This window comes from Octodon degus, unplaced genomic scaffold, assembly GCF_000260255.1.
Source record: "Octodon degus isolate 3935 unplaced genomic scaffold, OctDeg1.0 scaffold00255, whole genome shotgun sequence".
NCBI lineage: Eukaryota > Metazoa > Chordata > Mammalia > Rodentia > Octodontidae > Octodon > Octodon degus.
Window position 1 is genome coordinate 431345 of NW_004524831.1, and position 1622 is coordinate 432966.

A 1622-nucleotide genomic window follows, 5' to 3' on the forward strand; every position below is an offset into this window, starting at 1 on the left:
AAATATGTTAAAAAAAAAACTTATGAAACAGCCACAAATATTCCCTGGAATCTCTGTGGCTGTTGCTCCAGATGGAGAGTCTACTTATGTGAGGAAAATGCTCTGGATTTTTCTCCACATCTGCTATGAAGTCCGATCCCTACAGCAGTGTGTGCTGAGCACCACCTGCTGGTCCTGAGCACCCTGCAGGGAGGTTTGTGACTGACGTCTGTTCACTGTGCTATCTACACAGTAGTACACAGCTGTGTCATCTTCAGTCACAGAGTTCAACTGAAGGGAGAACTGGTTATTAGCTGTGTCTCTGAAGATGGAGATGCGGCTTTTGAGGGCTGGGCTGTAGCTGGTGCCACCATTGTAACTTATGTACCCCATCCAATCCAATCTCTTTCCTTGGGTCTGACGGATCCAGTTCCCCCAGTGACCACTGCTGGTGATGGAGACCCCAGAGACTGAGCAGATGAGAGACAAGGTCTGTGAGGGCTTCACCAGGCCAGCTCCAGACTCCTGCAGCTGCACCTGGAGCAGCACACCTGGGGACAAGATAACCTTATTAGTCACTTACTTTCCTGTCCTTCCCATTGACCCATGTCTAACATTGAAGACACTCACTTTGGAAACCTGTCATCAGGCACAGAATAAGATGCAGAAGTTGCATCTTCACAGAGACACCACAGCCTTCCCTGAAACAATTTTACAACACAGAGGCGTGAGTTCTGACAGCTGAAGAAGGGAATTTGAAGCTACAGTTGGAGGGTAAATTTGCATGTGGGGAGTTTCCCTCTTAAACAATGGAGAAGGAAGGGAGACAGCTCAGTGTCAAAAGAGCTCACCTTGCAAGGGCAAGTTCTTGAGTTTGATACCCAGTGAAAAAAATAAATAAAATAAACTTTACATGATTGAGAGACAGAGATGTTTCTGGATCTTTTATGCTGCTGAGAGGAACCTTTTCTCCTGAACTGCTGTTTGTCTCTGTGACCAGTGGAATGTAGATGTCAGAGCATGGTAGGAACAGGGCAGAGGAGTTCTCCTTCCAAGTTCTGCCTCCCTGCAGCCACTGCTCCCTCCCGTGTTCCAGCCCCACTGCTTACCTCCCATCCAGGTTTAGCTGGTGCTTCCTGATAACTGAACTGAGCACGCTCCCGCTTTCTCTCCTTGAAATCTCCTCATGGAAGCCAGGCATGCCACCTGAGAGCTTGCTTCACTGCCACTTACTGTTATCATGAGAGATCTGCCTGCCTCCTGCTGTCATCAGACCCAGAAAAAACTGGATATAAAGATGTTTCCTGCACTTATGACAAAGAGATATTTCTAATCACTGGGGAAGATGAAGAGCCCATGTGTGTTCCTAGATGATGCTGTGCAGTTACTCTGTGTTCATTCCCTGTGCAGGCTCACCTTTTCCTATTGTCTGGATATCATTTCTAAACTCAAGATACTTTACAATTGACGTCCTTTGGAATAATTATGCATTGCTATCATCATACACTTGATAATAATCATAATTATTCAAACCTTATACAAATTTTTTAATCATGTTGTTATCATGTTCAGTTTGTTTGTTGGTTTTAGGCTGCCCTTTAATTCAGTAGATAGCCCAGGCTGGCCATAAATGCACAATGGTC

General features: G+C 45.5%; 1 gene segment (V, D, J or C); it reads right to left on the bottom strand.

Annotated features, from left to right (window-relative positions):
- Positions 1-123: 123 nt before the first annotated feature.
- On the bottom strand, positions 124-685 carry LOC101560195. The segment is given in 2 exon segments: positions 124-530; positions 610-685. Coding segments are annotated over 2 exon segments (453 nt in total).
- Between the last annotated feature and the right edge of the window lie 937 nt (positions 686-1622).